At 31.9% G+C, this 19,376-nt stretch overlaps 1 protein-coding gene and 1 long non-coding RNA gene across 3 annotated transcripts; both read right to left on the bottom strand.

Annotated features, from left to right (window-relative positions):
• Window positions 1–1,918: 1,918 nt before the first annotated feature.
• LOC129924512 (uncharacterized) lies at window positions 1,919–9,943 on the bottom strand. The gene is made up of 2 exons (XR_008776451.1): window positions 7,703–9,943; window positions 1,919–2,394 (listed from the first exon to the last, which is right to left on the bottom strand). It is a non-coding gene; the product is annotated as an uncharacterized LOC129924512 (long non-coding RNA).
• A 1,882-nt stretch (window positions 9,944–11,825) lies between these two features.
• On the bottom strand, window positions 11,826–19,015 carry LOC106056264 (leucine-rich repeat protein SHOC-2-like). 2 transcript variants are annotated; one of them, XM_013212911.2, is made up of 6 exons: window positions 17,627–18,999; window positions 16,317–16,465; window positions 15,022–15,156; window positions 14,644–14,767; window positions 13,569–13,667; window positions 11,826–13,171 (listed from the first exon to the last, which is right to left on the bottom strand). In XM_013212911.2, exons 1-6 carry the CDS (start codon window positions 18,771–18,773, stop codon window positions 13,002–13,004), a joined length of 1,824 nt encoding a protein of 607 aa, XP_013068365.2. In that variant the 5' UTR covers window positions 18,774–18,999; the 3' UTR covers window positions 11,826–13,001. The 2 variants fall into 2 exon arrangements, 1 of the variants encoding a protein (XP_013068365.2); XR_001215685.2 differs by lacking the exon at window positions 11,826–13,171 and having other exon boundaries at window positions 14,644–14,763; window positions 17,627–19,015.
• Between the last annotated feature and the right edge of the window lie 361 nt (window positions 19,016–19,376).

Raw genomic sequence — 19,376 nt, 5'->3', positions numbered from 1 at the left:
TTCATATTCGTGCTCTTTCTTTTCTCGTGTCATTTAGAGCCCGGGCAGTGGGCACGAATCATCCAAGAAAACCAATATATGACTTGGTAAAGTGTGAGTCTAATTAACACGTAGTTGCTACAACTAGGTTGACTTTTGGGTTGTAGCAGTAGTCCAGGACGTATAATAATTAAGAATTGTTTTTTGTAGGCGTAATTTTTAATACATAAGCCTAATCATTTATAAAACCAAGATTTGTATTGATACGTTCACTGTACAATATTTTCTAACATTTCATCGTTTCATTTATTGTAGGCCTATTAACTTTGTGCTTCTAAAAGGCTTTGTAAAGAGGAACATGACAAGGAAAACAAGAACAAATATAAAAATACTTTTAAAAAATCTTATATGAAGTGTAGGTCTAATTGTATCAATTAGTTTAAATCAGTCTAGCAATTAAATTTGTAATAGATCTAGACTACAAATAATAAATTTGTGAGATTTCTTGGTTTTGCGCAATTTCATGCTTTTAGTTTTCTCAATGCTCTACGATCCTATCACTTGTTTGGCTCAGTTGGGAAAAAAAAAGAGGGCACAAAGAATAAGCGGGTATCTGTGTGAATATCAACGTGATCCTTTGAAATGCATTTTGTAAGAAGACAGAACTCAAGCATCACAAAGCCAATATAGGCCTACTAACCACTGTGCTTATGAAAATAAAAGGTTTCATAGCTATTTATTGTTAGTTTGACGCTTGGGTTAGAAGCAAGGCCAAAGGCCAAGCACGCCGGGGAAACTCCCCCAATTTTCTCTGTACCACGTACATCAACCTTGCACATGTTCGCCAATAAACGACCTCTAGAGTAACGGTGAAGGCTAGTGACATGTTTGTTGCTGCTACTTCCATCACATCTAAAAAGGCTGAAATAATAAATGGTAAAAATAAATAAAAAAAAAAGTAAAAAAAATAAAAAATAAATAACAACACATATCTTTTTTTTTTGTCTATGAATATTTATATTTAAAAAAAAAAAAAACAAGAAGAAGAACCAATAGGCCTATATACAAAATAAAAAGCTTTTATTGGTGGAAATTGCATTATTTTGAACCAATCATATAATTAATTTTTAATATAGCTAGACTAACAATAATAAATATGCAAGATTGGAAATATTTATATTAATTGCTTTTGTTTGGCACAACGTTCATGCTTATAGCATACTTTTATCCCCCCCCCCCCTTTTTTTTTTTTTTGCGGGCCGATCTGGCGGTCATAAATTAAGCAATGTCGCTACACAATAAAATAGGAATCTTCAGCACAAATGTGAAAGCAGTTCTTTTGTTGCATGTATGTCGCAAAGAATTGGAGAGTAACAACAAACAATACAGACAAGCTTCAGGCATCCACCAATAAATGCTTGCGACATAACACTGGTAGCCTACCTAATCGCCAAACAAAATCTCAACTATAGGCCTAGCTTATGGGAAGCAAATCCTAAAACACCTATAGAGCAAGAAATCAAACGGCGCTAATGGGGCTGGACACATAATGCTAAGAACAACAGAAAGCATTGTAAGACGAGGCTGGGAGACCAAACTTGGAGGAGCTCGGTTTATCAAGATGCAAAGGTGGCAGGATGGAAATGAACAGAGGGAGATTGCCCAAAACAGAATCCGATGGCAAAGTAGGCCTACTGTTGCAGCAATGGGCATACACTTTTTTTTTTTTTCGTGTGTGGTTTTGGGAGGGGGACACATTTGTGTTTGCACACATACATACTGTGATGTTGCTTGTTCAGGCTGTCTTGAAGTCAACCAATTACTCTGCAATCGTTTGGGTGTAATTGTTCGGGTGTATTACGTTTAGTTGAACAACAATCCAGATAGAACGAAACAAACATCTATTTTAACTAGTGAAGAGATGTAGTCGACTCTGATGAACTATTCAACATGTATTTATTCTGATAAAAGGGCCACAGTAGAAGTCTCTGTCACTAAATACGTCGTTACCCTGGAGTGTTCTATCGCTAACTGATTTTCCGGTCTCTAACCCAACATATCCCAAACGTCACTAGTCCCGTTCAATATGCGTCTACTATGGTGCGTCGCTAAATAACTAAAATAACTAACCTATATAAATAAGGTGTCTAACAGATTCCTCCCCCCCTTGAAAAAAAAATATGTCAATATTTTTCCACTACTGTCAAGTCTTACAAGGGCATTTTCAATTTAAGGGGAAGACCACAAACATAAAATCTTGATCTCTTCATCTTGACATCTTCATATTCATGTCAATGTTCATAACAGTTCATAACATTCCAAAATCATCTTCATTAGTACACAGTTCATCATAAAAGAAAATGTGGCATCTTATGGGCACGTCACACGTCACAAGTGTTCTTCACTGGCAGTAATCTGATAAAATACAATATTTCAAAAAACAATTATAGACTTTATTTACACATTCAATAAATTTTTTTTCTTACCACCCTTTTATACGCTTTTGTCCATTTTTCTTTTATACTCACCCTTTTCCATAGAACTAACTTTCGTCAATGATATATGAAATGATTCACACAAAAAAAAAATATCCATACTTACTTTTAAATGCTTAATATCAACTTTACTTATCTCCCTTTTCCATAACATATAAATGGTGTCAATATATTAATATATATTACATACTCAATATAATCATAGTTTATTTACAAAATTATTTCATTTCAATGTCATTCTAGACAATAGATCAGCTACAATATTCACAGATCCACTAATAGCTTTCACTTCAAATTTATACTCCTGTAGTGCTAAGAACCATCTATAAACACGACTGTTTTTCATGCTCTTTTGCTGTATATATTGAATAGGTTTATGATCAGTTAATAATATGAATTTCCTTCCTATTAAATAGCTCTCTAGCTTAGTAATTACCCATATTACAGCTAAGGCTTCTCTTTCAATGACACTATATTTTTTCTCTGCCTCTGACAATTTTCTGCTTACATATAATATAGGATGTAAGTTATCATAGTTCTGCATTAAACAACCACCAATAGCATTACCAGATGCATCAGTTGTGACATAAAATATTTTGTCTTTATCAGGTAGTCTTAATATTAGTTCATGACTAAAAACATCTTTAATTCTGTCAATAGCTTTCACACATTCCTCATTACAAACTACTTTTTGAGGTTTTCCTTTTTTAAGTAAGTCATTTAATGGATTCACTATTTCTGCTAAGTTCTTAATAAACTTTCTGTAATAATTTACTATTCCTAATATGCTTTTAATTTGTCTTTTTGTTGTAGGTATTTCAATATTAAGTACTTTCTTTATGTTATCTTCAATAGGGCTAATCATGTTGTTATTTACTTTATGTCCTAAGAAAATTATTTCCTCCAATCCTATTTCTACTTTTTCTGCTTGAATTGTAAGTCCACTTTCTTTTATTATTTTGAACACTTCTTTTACATCTACCAAATGTTCCTCCCAACTATTATTAAAAATACATATGTCATCCAAATAGCAAATAACATTTTCTTTGTTTCCAATTATCATGTTCATCATTCTATTAAATGTGGCAGGTGCATTTACTAATCCAAAACTCATATAATTCCATTGAAAAATACCATATGGTGTTACAAATGCTGTGTAAGGTTTTGCATTTTCTGTTAAAGGTATTTGCCAATGACCTTTAGTTAAATCTAATTTAGTAAAAAATTTTGCTCCATTTAATTTATGTAAAATATCCTCTATATTTGGCATTGGATATGGGTCAAATTCTGTGATGTTGTTAAGTTTCCTATAATCAATACATAACCTTATATCTCCATTCTTCTTTTTGGCTATCACAATTGGTGAAGCATAAGGAGATGTTGATGGCTCAATTATACCTGATTCTAGTAAATTGTCTATTTCTTTCTTTACTTTGTCTTGTAAATGTAGCGGTATTCTATATGGTTTAAGCTTGATAGGTTTTGAGTCTGTTACTTTAATGTCATGTTTAATAATATTAGTTTTTCCTGGTATACTGGAAAAAATTTCTTTGTATTCCTGTATTATTTTAGTTATATCTTTTGACTTTTCCTTAGTTAAATTATTAAGATTAATCTTTTGCCAAGTTTGATTCTCTTTTGTTTCTATTACAGGTATTTCCTTAATATCATTTTCATTATGATTTTCATTTGTTATTATCATCAAGCATTCTTCTCTTTCTGAAAATGTATTTTCTATTTCCTCCTGAATGTTTTGTATCAACTCATCTTCTCTATCATGATACAGTTTCAAATTATTTATGTGATATGTTTTAATTTTCCCATTTATTTCAATTTGATAATTTACATCACTAATTTGTTTTATCACCTTAAATGGACCTTTCCATTGTTTACCAATTTTATTTTTCAGGTCATTTATCAATATTAATACATTGTTTCCTACTTCTAGTGTTTTCAATTGTCTTTTCTTATTTAGATTCTCATGAGCACTTTGTTTGTATTTCTTGTTGTTGTTATATGCTTGAGTCCATATTTCTTTCAATTCTGTTGTGATTGTTGTTTCACTGTCATTATTTAATTTATTCTCATTGTCTATTAGATTTTCTTTAAAAACATCTAATTCATCTCTGGGTTTTCTTCCATGTATTATTTCATATGGTGAAAATTGTGTTGCTTCATGGATGTTGTTTCTATGAGCAAATAGTACATAGTTAATGTAATGATCCCACTTGTTCTGATTATTCTGAATTATTTTTGTTAGTGATCTTTTTAATGAACCACTCTCTGGGTGGTAAACCGAAGAGTATATGTGTTGTATATTGTATTGTTTAGTCCATTTCTTAAATTGTTCTGACTTAAACTGAGATCCCTGATCACTCAATATAATTTTAGGTATACCATGTCTTGTAATTACTTTTTGAGTTATGGCATTAATGATATTCTCTGCACTTGTATTTGATAATGGAATTGCCTCTGGGTATCTACTAAACATGTCTATTACTGTTAGAATGTATTTGTTATTATTTTCTGTTTGAATTAAAGGACCTATTAAATCAATAGATACTTTCTGAAATGGTGCTGTAGGTTCATCCATTTCTTGAATAGGTGCTTTATTCACTAGGCTTTTGTTAGATCTCTTTTGACATATGTCACATGAGTTTATATATTTGTTGATTGTTGCTTTCATTTTGGGCCAAAATACTTGTTTTGACAAATTCCTATAACATTTCTTTACTCCCCTATGTGCTGCTAAATTATTATCATGTGTCATGATTAAAACATCTTTCCAATATTTCTGTGGTAAGACAAGTTGTTTTATTTTCTTGTTATCATTACTTGTTTGTCTAAATAATATTTTATTCTCTATACAAAATTTCTCCATTGGATTATTATTGTTTTTATCTGATATTCTTGAATAAATTTTCCCAATAATATTATCATTCATTTGTTCTAATGCAAATTTGGGTATTGTTTCTTTTTCACTTTGAGATATTTGTGTTTCAAGATTATTTTGTGTTTCATTTTCTATCTCTCTTTCCTTAACCTCTGTATTTTCTATTTGTATTACATTACTGGTTTCTTTTTCTTTATCATTACTTATTACATTTATTGTATTTTTCTGTTTCTCATCTTGTTTATCCATTGATCTTGTTATTACCATACTTGTTATATTTTGTGTTTCTATGTTTTCATGATTTTGTCTTATGTTTTTGTATTTGTTTTGCCAGTCTTCTAATTCTTTTCTTGAACATTCTTTAACTCCTTTTATGTTTCCTACTAACATATCATATCTCATTTCTGGTATTGCAATGCCATCACAATAACCAGTGAAAAATGGAGTTTCAATGTACACCCTTATAGCTTTAAATTCCCTTACGGTGCCATCTGCTAATTCTACTTTCTTAGTAAACCCTTTATACCAATGAGGTTTGACAAATTTAGTTTTTACTGCCAAAGTGTTACAACCTGAATCCCTGATTAATTCCACCGGAATTCTATCTACAAACCCTGGGTACACTGCAAAATTGTTCCTATTTCCTTCCATGAAATATATCCTATCTGTACCTTTGTTTTTGTATTCCCTACTGTAACTCCTATTTCTATAATTTCCCCTGTCATTCCTATCTCTACTCCTATATCTACTGTTATTTTGTTCATTGTACCTATTTCTACTTCCAGACCTACTATTCCCTCTTCTACAGTTAGCTGCTATATGACCTTTTCCTTGACATTTAAAACAGGTTATTTCATTATATTTTCTATTTCCACTATTTGATCTGCTTCTATTTTTACTTCTATCAACATTTTCTTTGGTGTATCCTATTAAATCTACTTTGCTCTTATCCCTATCAGAAAATGGTTTATTTGGATATGCATTTTTGTATACTCTCATTATCTCTGTTATTTCATCTATAGTTTTTGGGTTTCTTTCTCTAATAAAAGATTGTAATTGAGAATCACATTTATTTACAAAGTTGTCCACTAGAATAAAATTTTTTAATCCCTCATAAGAGTTATTCACTTTTTCTAATTTTACCCACTTATTGAAAAAATCCTTTTCCATATTAATGGTAGTTTGGGGTTCTATTCCTAATGATGGTATATTGTCAAAGTATTTCTTTCCAAAAGTTGTAGCATTATGACCATATGCATTCAATAACTCTCTTTTTAAAACCTGATAGCTATCATCAATATGATGGTCATGATTTTGGCATATTGTTAGAGCTTGACCATGAACAAAGTCTATCAGTATTTCAGACCACTCTTCTTCAGGCATATTAAATGTAGACATTTTTGCCTCATATCTTTTCAAAAAATCACCAATGTCATCCTTCTGTTCATCAAAACTTTGTATTTTTCTCTTTAGCCATGTCTGTGAATTATGGTTGTCTCTTTGTGTGGTAGAATTATTTGAGTTATTTGTGTTATTTCCTTGTTCAGTTTGAGCTCTGGCTTGTGCTGCATCCAATCTCATTTTCTCCATTTTCGCTTCATGCTCTCTAATTTTTTCTCTCTCTTTGTCTTGCCTATCTTGGTCCTCTTTTTGTTTCTCATATTCTTCCTTTCTGATCCTTTCTTGTCTCTGACGTTCTTCTTGTCTTTCTATCTCTTGTCTTTGACGTTCCGTTTCTTCCTTCACAACTTGCTGTACATAAGCTGCTAAGTCCTTTCCTTTTAACTCCATGGCCTTTCCATCCTGCATAGCTGTTTCCTTAACCTCCTTAAGGTCCACATATGATGATGTAGCCATTGTATTTTATATTTTATATATATTTTTACTTAGCCTATATTGGTTATGGCTATACTTTAAACTTATTTTATATTTATGTTTTTCCACACTTTTATACAAATTTTAAATGTTATGTCTCTATCTATAAATTTAGTAAATGTATAAATCTAGTCTGAGTTATTATGGTTATATTCAAATCTGTATATTAGGTCTAGTATCACACAAATTTAAATCTAGTATATTATAGTATGTATAATAATACTATTTAGATCTATAGTTATCAAGAGCACTATGACTTTTAGATCTAGTATGAATAACTATGATCAATTTTAAAATCTGGTATGACTGAAGTCACAGTGAAGTGTTTAGAGTAAATTCAAAGACTGTCTAGAGTCTAGATCTAGAGTCGATTATGGTTCTATTTAACCATACGAAACAAATATGTGTATACAATGTCAAATATATCTTCAACAAGATATATATATCTAGAATGTACTACCTTCATTCATCTTCCAATTAATAATATTTCAAATTAGAGTCTAGATGATTTAATTGTACCAAAGAGATGTACAACAATTTGCAGATCTAAATTTAGCCAGACGATAGTGTTTGACTACATAGCCAGTTTCGGCATTATTCTCATGGCAAAATCATATTTGATTTTAACCGCTCAAACTAAATTTATATTAGTCTGATTCACAGTAAAAGAATCCTACCCGCACTTTCTATCATTAAGTGAAAAAAAAAATACAGATCTAATTAAATTAATAAAAATAAATAATTTAAAATAATATAAACAAATGAAATAATTAAAATGAGACTATCGCTATGGGTTGGGATGTGACAATATGGCACACAATGATAACGTCACGAAGTAACTAGGCAACAACGGATATGACGTTTACACAAACAAAACAAATTACAACCCTAAACGTATAATATAGCTTTTCATCTAAATTATGTCTTTACCCCGACGGGTTTTAAGGCGCACCACCTGATTTTACTCAGGCTAACGTACCAAATTTAGACAAAATCTATTTCTAAGGGCAATCTAAACATATACTAATAAGAAAAATGGCACTTAGCTTTTGATAAGAAAGATCCCTTTGTTCGGACTCCCGAATATGCTAGATCACAACAAATTCCACTGCCTCTCTTCCAGTTCTGACTCTGTTCTCCGGTGCTACCAGTATCCCACGTAATGCCACAGATGTCCTGATATGCCACAGCAAAATGTTTCAGTCCCTTCGACGACTGTTGATGACCGTATGTGTAGTTCCGACGACTTTGTGTACACAGTTACTGACGAATAGGTTAACGGTTCTTCTGGCGATGACTTGACTTGTGTAGATGACTACTGACAAATAACAGTCTCTTGACGGTAACTTGATCTGGACGACTGACGAATAACGAATTTCTTGACGATGACTTGATCTGTGCTGACGAATAACGACTTTCTTGACGATGACTTGATCTGGGCTGACGAATAACGGTTTTCTAAAATAGTTCACTGCTTCTGCTGCTACTCTGGTAGTACGACGAAGTTTGCTGTTGTACTCTGCTTCACTAGACCAAACTGTCCAATGTAGACTAGGTGAGACCAAGGTCACCTCCGACGACGTTCCGTTAGACGATTAACGGTTTTCAACGAAATTAAGTGGATGTAGCTGTTTCCACAACTTCACTGCTAACAAGTCTAGGTATGGTCTAGACCGACGAATACTAGATATATCAATGTTCAGTACTGATAAAGATTACTTTACTAACCTTCCAAAGGTTAAACATAGTGACCGTTATAAAAATGGCAAGCAACCGGTTCAATGAGCAAACTGCTCCACAAGAATCTCTCCAAGGGTAAGACGACAGAGCGATTTCGATTTAGTTAGCTACCAAACTTGTAGTACTCACAATACTTCTGACAGCGGGCAAACTGTCCTTCTCGAAACTGACGAGGTAAAACTTGATACTCAATGTGGCTCCTATGACGAAGAAAAAATATGTCCAACAGGTTCACTAACGATCTCTCACCCGTTATGAATGAACGGTTTCTCTGGCTGTAGGTCGATTCAGCATATGAAGATCAGGCTTTGATACTATACTGGTTAAGTAGACCAGACGTTGCGATGATTACGGTCCTGACGAAGGTCACCCTGAGTTAACGGCTCGTTGAACGTGCGATCAAACAGGCGACGACTGCATGTAGATCTAGAACAAAGTCACTCTGCGGTGATGCTGTGTTCAGCCGTACTCCGATGAAATCTTATCTTCGAGTGCACGACCCTCACCTGAGTAAACGTTCTGCTTCGAGGTCCGGTTCGATGTTCGGCTTCATCAGGGGTCCGGCTTCGAGGTTCGGGGTCGCCACTGTGATGTTGCTTGTTCAGGCTGTCTTGAAGTCAACCAATTACTCTGCAATCGTTTGGGTGTAATTGTTCGGGTGTATTACGTTTAGTTGAACAACAATCCAGATAGAACGAAACAAACATCTATTTTAACTAGTGAAGAGATGTAGTCGACTCTGATGAACTATTCAACATGTATTTATTCTGATAAAAGGGCCACAGTAGAAGTCTCTGTCACTAAATACGTCGTTACCCTGGAGTGTTCTATCGCTAACTGATTTTCCGGTCTCTAACCCAACATATCCCAAACGTCACTAGTCCCGTTCAATATGCGTCTACTATGGTGCGTCGCTAAATAACTAAAATAACTAACCTATATAAATAAGGTGTCTAACAATACATACCCGGCGCCTAGCATTATTTCAAATTCACTTTCAAAATCCCTATTCATCTTTAAAAAAAGGCAAGTCAAATATTTAATCTTTTAAATTACTTACCGCACTTTATAAATGGAGCCCCACATATATTGCTTAATCGCTCATGTGATAACTATAATTTTGCTTTAATTTTTAAAGGGTGAATTTAACCTCCTCCTCTTGGAAATTGGTGACAGTAGCCTATTTTTGAAAAGGGATGGGGAGAGTTAACCTTAGTCATGGTTGCAGCACTATGCTCCACTGGGAGTACATGTACTGTTTATATAAAGGGCACTCAATGCTCGATAGACTTTTTTTTTTTTCAGTTTCTCTTTGTAAGCGATTGGGAGGGGAGTGTTAATGTTACCAGTAAATGTTTTGTTCTAAATATGAGGCTGTTAATGTTACCAGTAAATGTTTTGTTCTAAATATGAAGCTGTTAATGTATTTAAGCTAATTTGAAAGATTCTCCCAGGCTGTTCTGGATGGGGTTTCTCATGTGTTAAAATTGCGTGTGTACTAATGTGAATTTTGTCTTCAATTTTTTTTGGTTGTGTTAATTCCATTAGTCTCTACATTTTGTTTACACATAAAAGTGAAGAAATATCTTTTTTTTTTCCTAAGCCATTCTTACTTTTAAAAAGAAATTACTGTCTGACCTATATATCATTAACTCCAATCTGACGTTAGTTGAGTGGGTTGCTAGATCTGTGTCATACAGTGTCAACTTGTTTATTCCGTGTCCACGTAGTTTTGGGATTCAGGGGCCATCATCCTGGAGGCGTTCTAGCTACATTGCATTATAGGATTACTTCAGAAAATAATACAATTAGTATGAATTAGTCTTGTTTTATACAGCAAGCCCTGATGCAAACATATTCGAAGATGATGTATAGAAAATCAATTCTTTTATTGTTCCCAAAAGATTGTTGTCTCAATATTCCTCTTGAAATGTAACTTTTTTTCCCAACTGAAATTTTGGTTAGACATTCATTGCAAAATAAGTTATCTACCATGATTATTATCGAGTAAAACAAAACATTTAGTCAAGGAAAACCAATTTTCAATTGCTTTTGTATTCAGCATTGGGGGAGGGGGAGGTTACTCTGCTCTACTGCATTAAAAGAAGGTGGGGGTGGAGCATGTTATTATGAGTTATTGCAGTAGGAAGCTACATTTGTAAGCATAGAAGATTGGGTTGTGGGCGGGGTGAAAAAAACTAATGGTAATCATTTATACTGTCTCAATCATTCTTTTTATCTAAACAATTTATTATTCCTAAACAATTGTAAGGTTTGATAAAAAAGCAAAGTGGAGTTCAGGACCAAAGTAACTAGTCTTATTGTGTTAAAGATCAATACTTGCAAAATGGGGAAAGGTGTATTTAACCCAAGAAGATTGCAAGTAGGTGCAGATACCCCTTTTAGATCTAGTAATCTATGGGGGCAGATGATGTATAGCTAATCTCTTTCAGTGGCCAACAGTTATAATAAATAATGAGGGTGTAATGTGGCCATCACAAAGATCAACAGCCTTTACTTTCTTAACATGTCAGGTACCCATTAGAGTTGGGTGGACTCGGAAGTTCTGAATCTAACTTTTCACCAGGATTTGAACTCAAAATCCCAAGGTTTGGAGGCCAAGCATTTTACTACCACCATGCACCACTCAGAAGTTTGATAGTATTAAGGTTTTGTGCTACATCCAAGCAGTAACATTTTAAAAAATTAAATCTTATCTTCATCTTCTCCACTTAAAAAACAAAACAAAACAGAAAGATGTGCATTTATATTTGTTTACAAGTATATACATGTTTATTTAACAATGCAAAATGTTAGTTGTTAAAAAACAACAACAACCAAAGTTGATGTACTAATATCATGAGCTTGTTTTTATTTGAAAGACAAAACATTGCTGCAGCAGTATTCTGAGTTTCAGTTTAGTTACAAATTCATCACTATTGAGACATAGCAGGTTTTCATTGCATCACTTAAATAGGATTACAAAGTGTCATGAATCAATAAGTTTTAAAAGACAAAAAAACAGTTGAAAGACGGAAAGTTTAAAAAAACAACAACTTTATACACACAACTTTAAAATTGGACAATTATAATTCATTTAGTCAACATAAAAAAATATAAATAAAAAGAACGAGCTAATTTCAGAGACATGCTACCTTCTTTGCCCCCCTCATGAATAAAATACCTTGTCTCTACAACAGAACAGTTTAAGTGAAACACCCTTCTACAAAGCATTCCGTTTCAATACACACATTGTCATATATTTGGCTAATCAGTTCTAAAGATGAATACAAAAACCTTTCCAATGGAAATGATATTGCCATCCAAACAAACAATGATTTACAAAGATAAAAGTACAATCCCATGTTTAAAAAAAAATACCTATTACCTTTATAAAGTATAATTAGTTATTGTAACCATAATAAAAATAAATGAGAATAGGAAATGAAAACAACATAATTTCTATTAGACATCTAAAAAAATTTGAAAGACTTAACCATAGTGGGCAGTTTCAGGCCACAATTGAACATGAAAAGTGCTAAACTATTTCAAGGACAATATATTTTTTTGTTCCAAGACTACTATTTTTTTTTACAAACCCCAAATGCTAGAAGTAAAAAAAAACAAACACTGAGGTTTTGGATCTTTACAGATATAGATTAAAAAGCAGACTAAAACACACAAATCCATAAAAAATGCTTATCCCAATGACAACTAGAATGATTTAACCACAATGACAGAAATATATCTTAAAATGCTTGATAGCACCATCTTTGGATGTAACATTGATAACAACTTAGTCATGTAAAGAATAAAAACTATTTTTTAATGTTAAGAGCTAAGAGTAATAAAAAAACAACAACTATTTATTAACTAAAACACTAAATTTAAAAGAACAAACATTGAATAGGCAAGGTTAAATATATTAAAATCAAAGTTTGGAAAAATCACAAAATGTTTGACTAAAACAAATTTCATTGAAAATGTTTGATGTATAAAATAACTAAAAGAAACAAGTCTTAACTTTCTGCATGATCAAATTGCCCTGTAACACAACCTCTGAACATGTTAATTTTGCATCTAGCATAGTAGTTAGTATAACTGACAGCTGGACCAGGGATCCAATTAGTCCCAAATATGTAAGAGAATTCATGACGATGAGGCTGGACAGAGTCTGTTTCATCCAGATCTAAAAAAAAAAAGAGAAAATTAACATTAAAAAAAATGTATTATATACACTAATAGGATAGTTCTAAAGTCCAGTTCAAAATATCATCTACCCAAGATAATGTAGAAAATATTGTCAGGGTAAATAAGCAGACACATGATGAGAAAGATAGAGTATATACTTATTTTCTTTTACAACTTGCTGGAAAAAAATAATTGCTATTATAAATATCAACCTTTTTAGTAAACCCTTGATACAATTACATGGTTATAATGCTCATGTAGTTATTGTAGCTATAGAAATAAGAATTTTTTAGAAGTATATAGTTTGCACCACAAACCACATGGCTGGTTACCATTTGTTTAAGTCAAGAAGAGATACATTGTAAAAATTAAATAATGTGATAAATTTTCCCTACCAAACTGTCCATTATTTCCTGACATCTCTTTCTCTGAAACCTCATCCCAGTTTTCCTCCTCTCCACCAAGCTCAGTTAAAGCTGATTTCTGCATAGAATCTGTGGAAAAAAGAGGTTGCAAAAAAATATTGTAAATATTTTTGCTTTCATGCCAAAAACGTTTTCATTTGTCTCTTTAGTAAATACCGAAAAGGAAAAGACTGCTATTGGGTGCGAGCAGCATGTCTTAATGACATATTTTGATCTCAAAACCAAAGAGATTTACTGAAAATTTAATTTCACTAAGGCCTGCATATTGAAGAGGTGAAATGATTTCTTTTGGTCTTCTGAGAGCCAACCCCCGTTTTAAAATTAAACAAACAGTATTTTCATACAGATAAATATTTTTTAGAACAAGAATAATCGTCAAAGGAATGTAATGGAAAAGGGAAATAAAACTTTTTTTCTCTAACAATTCAAACAAAACTGTCAAACCAATGTAATAAAAAATTTATATATATATATTGTTGTAACCCTGCCTTGCACCAGTGCTCTAGATGCGCACTAGCGCAATGTTGAACATAAACAGGAAGACACTAGAATGGAGAGAAAAACAGTGTATCAGGGATTGTGAAGAGTCTGAATGTTTGGGAAACTAAGACGCCAACGTTTGTGCTGCCTGAAGGTTGTAGTAGGGACCTAAAGCGAAGCGGGGAAGGCTGTCGTTGGTCCACATTCAGGTTAAGTAGCAAAGGACTGGTATACTTAGTAGTAGTAAGACTTTGAGAAGCTGAAGGAGGTTATGTGTTTACCCTAGTGAATAAACACAACTATTTATTTCCTGTTAAACTGTGTTGAGTTGCCTGCCTTTTGGTTGAGTGCCTAACCTAGAGAGTTACAATATATATATATATATATATATATATATATATATATATGTGTGTGTGTGTGTTTGTAGGTGCAAAAACTACTTGTAGTTGGGCTCATTGTAAGTGCCACAGAACCCCATAAAAGATTCCATATCAAAAGGGTCTTGAAATGAAAGGAATCAGCAATAGTTATGGCATGATCACAAAGATGAAACATTTATTTTTACCTGTGCTATTACTTCCATCCCAGCTTTCAGATCGAGATAAATCTTTTTCAAACTGATCATTGTCTTCTATTTCTCTATTATCTTCATCTTTACATTGAAAACTTTCATCATGACATTCATCTGTCTTAAAAAGCAACAAATTCCTAAGTTTTAAAATAACTACTGTTAAAAAGTGCCAAAATTTAAATGTACTAATAAATATAAAATGAAAAAAAAAACAACATTTAAACTTTTTCTGTAGTTGTTATTGGGTATGTGTGTTGTGAAAGATAGGAAAAGAAACCGCTAACATTTTATTTTTAACAGTTCAAAGGCAAGAACCTGTCATAACAATATTTAAGTAAAATAGGAAGCTTAAAATAAAAAATATAATCTTACAAAATCTGAATAGTAGTCCTTTAAATTGGTCAATTCAGTGAACATGAAGTTAGGATTTACTTTGAATGGATTCCCTTTAAGATTTAGAACCTTTAGGTTGGTCAAGTTTTTCATAGAGTCTGGGAGTTTTCTGAGCTGTGAAAATAAAGAAAACGTTTTAAAATGTTATTTTTGTACATATTTTTTGGTTACTTTATTATGCAGTTTGTTTTCACCAAAGTATAATAAATACTAACAGAAATTATTAAAAGAACACCTATAAAAATTTGAAAATTTCAATGGTATTAAATATTAATAGCAACAACACAGCAACAAGGACTCATTTTAAATAAGAAAATAGTTCAATATCAGATTTCTAAAACTCATAATTATTTGTAAATTTACATTTCTATTTTAAATATAAAAATGCAGGGCCTATTGTTATGCTGATTTTATCATGTAGCATACAATTTTGCATAAATGGCTATTAAGTTATATTAATAATAACTAAAAGAAAAGCCTAGAAATCTTGTACACACAATTTCTCCCACTCCTAATTACCAGATCAGGCTAAAACTTTTGCACAATTATTCATTGTTGATAACAATGTACGAATCAATTAAAAATTAGCTAATTCGTTAATGAATAAGTCATAATGAATTAATTTTGAATCAAAATGTACTAAACTAAGGGGAGATAAGCTTCAGACTCGAGCAACTTCTAAGCACAGAAATCTTCTCCCATATATCCCCCCCCCCACCAACTGGTCCACAAAAGTGATCAGACCATAGCGCATTGAGCATGCTATAAGCATGAAAACTGTGCTAAACAAAACAAATATTAAAATATTTGCACTAACATTGTTAGTCTAGAGCTTTTAAAAATTAATAGCATGATTGATTCAAAATAATTGATGCGGTTCCACTCAATTTAAGCTTTGTTTTTAAAAAAATATGCTCTTTAAGTGGATGATTTTTCAAGAGCTAATCTTTTTGACACATATTTTTTAAAATATCATTTACTAATAATGTTTGTAAAAGTGTCATATTATTTCTTAAAGATCAAGTTTATCTTATTTAAATACAACAACAAAAAATAATTACAATCAATAGAGCAGTCTTATGAGTTTCTGCATAATTATTGATTAAGAAGTTGTGTGACTTCTGAGAGAACATTTCAGCAATAAGAGTTCTGAAAAGTAATTTGGTACAAACAACAAATTCATTCAATTCAAATACATATCATATCTGCACAATTTTTACAAATATATATTATATATATATAGTTTATAATGTTAAAGATAATAAAATGTTTACTTTGTTTGAATCAAGGTACAGCTCAGTTAAAGTTATCAAGGCACCAAAGTTATCTGGCAATATACTCAGGAAGTTTTCTGAAAGTCTACAGATTCTGATGGAGGCAAGATAAGAAAATGATTCTGGAATACTGTTAATCATATTTGAACCTGAAATGTAAACAGAAACTTTATTTTTCATTTCATAAATAATTTGAAAAGTGCACTGACTCTCTGCGATAATCAGTGTACATGCTACATGAGTAAATCAGCTTCATGTCTTGACACTAACTGCCTACATCTTTTTTGTTCCTGCAATGTCAGACTAGAAGCACAGCTTGAGATATTATCTAAACTACAGAGCTTAATTTACACCACTTTACATACCTGCCTTTTGCTTGGTTTTTGGTATTTCTTCACTAGCTAACAACTAAGTTTTAACATTTTTTATAAAATAATACAGGCAGTGTATCCTAATAGCATGCTGAGTAACTTCAAGAATGTTACTTGGGTGAATGATTTAGTTCATTTCTAGTTAAGATTAAGAAGGTTTATAAATTGCTTATTAAATATAAGAGATAACGATGAGCCAAGGCTTAGTGCTAAAGCCAAAAAATATATTGAAGTGCTACTGTACCAAAAAAATCCTGCATTACTTATTATACTAGAACCTAGGAACAGTATTAACAATTTACTAAGAGGTGCAATTTACAGAAATTTCAAGTAAACAGGCATATAAAATCTGTAGTGATTGTCTGAGTCAATTCATCACAGATCTTCATATAGATTTTGTAGCTATGTTCAATTATACATAAATTGTAAAAAAATAATGTCCTAATAAAATGTGGAGACGAAAGGCCCAGGAGAGATGGAGAGATCTGAATGGAAGGATGTGCTGAAGCAGGCCAGAACCCTCTATGGGCTGTAGCGCCACTGGGATAGATGGATGTCTTAATAAAAGTTTTAGGCATAATGAATAGACTTCATGCTTATAAATTATAAATAAGGGTACTATGAGATTCATTCTAGCCAGCTATTTGTCATTCTGATGTAACCTGATACTAAAAATGTTTGTTAAACTTGGCTGATGAAGTTAAATGTGTTATATATGGTGAAAAGAGCAAACGTCAAGTGGCAATAGAGTTTTACTTTCTTCAAGTGATGTCATGAGATACCTTTAAAAGATGAATTATTAAGAAATTACGAAAGCTAGATGGCTCTAGATTAAAAGTAAATTCACTATTTGCAAGACTAAGCTCTAGTACTGACAATGAATCATTAAAACACTAAAGTTTTGCATGTTAAAATTAAAATTTACAGCTCAATACTAACCTAAGTAAATTTCTTCTAAATTCAAAAGTTTTCCAAAGTCTTCTGGCAATGCTCGAAGCTGATTGCCTTCTAGCTGTAGTACAGTAAGAAGTCTAAGATTCACTAAGTTTTCTGGCAAAATATGCAACCAATTTCTACAAGGCCCTAAAACAGTTACATCCAAAGAATTACCCATGGACAGTCTCTTGAGGGAAACAATTTTACAAATTGAATTAGGAATTCTAGATATTTGATTCCCACTGAGATCTATGCTTGTCAATTTTGTGGATAAAATGTCAAGTTCATCTGGAAGAAATTCACTACAAAGTTTGTTGTTTGTTACTGAAATTTCTTGTACATTTAAAAGGTCACCAATCCATAATGGTAATTTTTTTAACATATTACTATCTAAAACTAATGTTTCTAAAGATAAGGTTGATTGACAGCGATCAAAAAGTTTTTCCAAGTTGTTTTTTGATAAGTCTATTGACTTCAAATGTTGTAGATCACCCAATGTTTCTGGAATGCTGCTCAAGCAGTTGTTCTTCAAGTTTATTATGTTTAAAGACTGCATGAAATTCACAGTGGACGGCAAAAATTCAATTAAGTTTACCTCTGCATCTAAAACTTTTAATTTTTTCAACAGGCCTAAGGTAGCTGGAAAAGATTTTAGCCTATTTTGTTTTACTTTTAGAATTCTTAAGTTTACATTTTGTCCAATTTCAGAATAAAGAGTCTCTAATTTATTAGAGGTTGCATCCAATACTCGAAGTTTTCGTAATTTATGAAGTGATTCTGGTAAGGATGAAATGAAATTGTAGCCTACAAATAAAGCTTTTAAAGAAGATATATGTCCAAAATCATCTGGCAAAGACATTAACCCATTTCCATTCACAGAAAATATTTCTACTAAAGGCAGTGCCCTGCCTAGTCCAGTTGGTAGTTGAGTCAAATTGCTATGATCCAAGTACACATGTAGCAAACATGTTCCACTGATACAAAAATCAAAATCATTATGAAGTTTTGCTGGCAAGAGAGCTGGTGGAAACGGTCTACATTTTTTTCTGTAAAAATCTTTTGACAAATCTATATATTCTAGATCTAGATTCCTCGCTATGTAACAATTTCCATTTGTGTTTTGCATAACCTCCATTTCTTGTGTACCCATGAGTGTGGTGTCGGTTGTCAACGTTGGAACAACAACAGTTGACAATTTTATATTTTAATTATTTTTTTCTAAATGGCATTCGATTTCAACCCAGATCTATTATAAAGACAAAACCAAGAAAAGTTTAAAAAAAAAAGTGTAGGAAGAGTAGTCGAAGTAACGAGTGGAGGTCGCTAAGTATCGAGTAAAAAAATTGGATAGACTAGATGAATTATTTAATAAGCAAAAGAAAAACAAAGTTTTATAGAAAATAATTTAAAGAAACAATAGTATTTGAAGAAATAGAGCTATCAATTGTATATCTAAATTTTATTTTTAAAAGATAAACCCTCCACAAACTTATATACAAAGTAAAACTATATCTAGCTTTAAATTTAATAACGGTATTTAAAATAGCCTTTTTGTTTCTAAAATTAAAGATTTGGAACATTTTAACCTTTCACCTAGTCTTTGCAAAACTAATAGAAAATCTATATAGATCTAGATCTATCTATCTATCTATATATATATACATAAAATAATTTCTATAAATATATTAATCTTAGGGTCATAACATTTATCGATTCGAATTAAGAAACATTATCGATTATAGATTACAATCTT

Source organism: Biomphalaria glabrata, chromosome 2, assembly GCF_947242115.1.
Source record: "Biomphalaria glabrata chromosome 2, xgBioGlab47.1, whole genome shotgun sequence".
In the NCBI taxonomy this organism is placed as follows: Eukaryota; Metazoa; Mollusca; class Gastropoda; family Planorbidae; genus Biomphalaria; species Biomphalaria glabrata.
The sequence above is the reverse complement of the archived record's forward strand: the minus strand, read 5'-3'. Positions and strand labels throughout refer to the sequence as shown.